The sequence below is a fragment of the Limulus polyphemus genome, unplaced genomic scaffold (assembly GCF_000517525.1).
Source record: "Limulus polyphemus unplaced genomic scaffold, Limulus_polyphemus-2.1.2 Scaffold118, whole genome shotgun sequence".
Classification (NCBI taxonomy): domain Eukaryota; kingdom Metazoa; phylum Arthropoda; class Merostomata; order Xiphosura; family Limulidae; genus Limulus; species Limulus polyphemus.
The window spans coordinates 506,940-510,143 of NW_013665728.1; the positions used below are offsets into that span (position 1 = coordinate 506,940).

Sequence of the window (3,204 nt, forward strand, 5' to 3'; positions counted from 1 at the left end):
ATGAAATGGTCTTCCTTTTATCCCGATCAACAATCAAATATCTTTTCTTGAATTATAAATAACACGAATGAATTGAAATATTTAATTACATTATCTCAAAATAAACCTTCATTTCGGTGCAATATTAAAATTAGCTTAAATTCTTCATAACCTCTGAATAGTGGGTGACCCAACGGGTCACGGGTGGTCTAGTTAAATATCAAAATGAACGTTATGATTAGCTGAGTACTGTATCTTTAAGGTATATTAGCCTTCAACAAACCTTATTATGTTGATCTAAAAATGTCATACAGTGGAGCTTTGAGATATAAGACTTTCTAATGTAGTTTTTTAAATATAAAATTGATCTGGCTTTCTTTTATTGCAAAACAAAGTTTGAAGTTGTCCCACATTTCCGATGGATATCTAATATATTGTATTGTTGGTTGGGTTTTCACTGCGTGGCATTTTTCTCATCAACTGTTGAGAAGTTTTGATGCTCAGTATTAGCCTCATATGTTTTATGTGACAATAAGTAAAATGAAGAAAACTGGATCTAGCTAGAAATTTGAGAAGCATGTAATCCTGTCTTCCAATGTAAATTTACAAGGTGTCCGAAATGTCTGGAGTCATAAGTGATTTGCAGCTTTTCTTAATTTCAGATACGTGACTGATTATGGTGCTGTCAAAGCATGAGAAAGTCGAGTTAATCCTGCTATTGATCCAAACTTGTTTGAATTACAAGGACAGCATGTGGAACACTTTCTGTAAAATCGTTGAAGTGCTTATGGTTCTAGACTTTCAGGACACCCTGTATAACATTGTAACAATGTATATAAGATCTTTGCAGTAATAATCTGACACTTCATGGAACAAAACTCCAGAAATGTGCTTCAACGTCCATAAGAAACCTTAATCTTCCCATTTCTAATACTATTTTATATTCTGCGGACTCATACTGCTAAAAACCGGGTTTCGATACCCGTAGTGGGCAGAGCAAAGATGGCGCTTTGTGTTTAATAACAAATAACAACAATTTTATATATTAACCTTTGATAGTCAAGTATAGCAAGCGATTTACAACTTCAACACTTTGTTTCCATTATCGTTACGTATTTGCTATGATGTTTAAACCTAAATATAGAAAGGAACATTTTGCGCCGAAAATGTTTTATTACTTAATTCAATATAAATTAGTATATTATTCATTTTATTTGTATTTCATTTTGCAGGTTCCTTTGAATTTCAAGATCACAGCACCATTATTCGCTTCCACACAGACGCCATTTCTACCAGTCGTGGTTTTCACATCCGGGTAACTCAAAAAGAGTGCAATTTCCAAGCGAGTCCCCCTCCGGACCTCAGCCCAGTTTATTGTAACAAGAGGTTTTCTAGTAAAGAATTTGAAATACGCAGCGTAAATTATCCCATTAATTACGACAACAATTTGGACTGCCGTTATACTATTTTACGTTTCAGTGACTTTGTTTGCAAACTAGAGTTTACTTTCAAGGAATTTCAGATTCCAAATAGTCCAAGTTGTTCCGATGATTACCTAGAAGTGGAACAGGAACGTTTGTGTGGCAAACTTACAAGTAACGTACGACGTAAGTCAGTTTTCTTGGGAGACTATCAGCTATCATTTGTGTGTGTGTGTGTATCAGTGACAATATATCATTATACATTGTTATTAATATTGTGTGTTTAATTAAAGTATAATCTATGGTTAGAAACGTTTTGTGCCATCAGCAACAAACTATGATTATAATTCGTTAGCAGAGTCAAATGTAAGTCATCAATAAGAAATGCGTCTAGATGGCTAAATATTCATAACACTTCCGCAGGAGTGGCCAAATAGATGCTATTACTAGGAAATTAGCTTGATTAGAAACCGGAAAGGTATCTGTAGTAAGTGTGCCACATAAAAAATATGTCCTACATATCTAGATAGATAAAATTAATACTTAAAATATTGAATTATAATAAAAGAGCTTAATAACATCAAATTAACCACAACAATTTAGGCTTATGAATACAGTTACTCTTACACCTATATGATCGAGCCAATTCAAAGTGTTTCTTGAACAAACGACTAATGTATCGTTAGATACAATATGTGTCCTATCAAAGATGATACGATGAACAATCATGTTGCATCGTGTGTGACCTTTTTTTATGGTTCTATAACATAACTGAAGATCCAGTTGTGAGCTACAACTAAAATAATTAATAATCTGAATTAACAAGTTTTACAGTATTTTCCAACTTTATCATTTATACATTGTTATTCTTTTCTTTATTTTTAAAAATTAAACAAATAATAATGAAATTGCTTCCTAGAATCTTATAAAGATTATATGTAGCTGTTGATGATCTGGTGAAAATGTTTTTAATTGCGATCATCTTCCATCATATTTAACACGGTGTTAATATTAGGTCGTCAAGAAATTAATAGATAAAAATACTCGAACAACTTCTATATCTAAACAAAACATTTATTAAATGAAATAGTCTCCATTCTTATCGATGATGCTTTTCCATCTTACGATCAGTTTGTTAAGGCCCTGGTTAAAGAAATCACTTGGCTTTGAAGCAAAAAACATGTCAGTGTCCTCTTTAACACCTTCCACACTTGCATACGTTTTCCAATTAAGATGGTGTTGCAGCGAACGAAAAAGATGGTAATCTGATATCTGGAGATATGGTGGGTGGGCGAGAACTTCCCAACCCAACTCCAAAATCTTGTGTTGCGTCAAACGTGCCACATGTGGACGTGCATTGTCGTAGAGAAGCAGAACACCTTTCCGATTAACGAGTAAAGGGCGTTTCTGATGAAGGGCTTGATTTCAACGCTCCAGTTGCTGACTATGGATCTCTGCATTGACAGTTCGCTGTGGATTGAGGAGTTTGAAATGAATTCCTCCTTTAATGTCCCACCAAATTCAAAGCATCACTTTCTGCGGACGGAGTCCAGGTTTTGGGGTCGGAAGTGGTTTTTGTCTAGGACTTAGCCATTGTTTTTGGCGTTTAATATTCGCATAGAGAATCCATTTTTCATCATCGGTGACAATTCTGTCCAAAAATGGTTCACACGCATTACGCGCCAGAAGAGACGAAGCAACGTTCACACGTTGGAAACGATGCTCATCTGAGAGTTTTTGAAGCACCCAGACACCTTCTTTATGGAGTTTTCCCATATTCCTTAGGTGTTTACGCATTGTTTCA

The 3,204-nt window shown here is 34.7% G+C and overlaps 1 protein-coding gene across 1 annotated transcript in view; it reads left to right on the forward strand.

Moving 5' to 3' along the window:
- Positions 1-3,204, forward strand: part of LOC106472160 (cubilin-like) — a 46,705-nt gene that overhangs the window by 23,790 nt on the left and 19,711 nt on the right. The window contains exon 9 of the mRNA XM_013932792.2: positions 1,212-1,586. Within this exon, the coding sequence (XP_013788246.1) occupies positions 1,212-1,586 (375 nt within the window). The remainder of the gene's footprint in view (positions 1-1,211; positions 1,587-3,204) is intronic.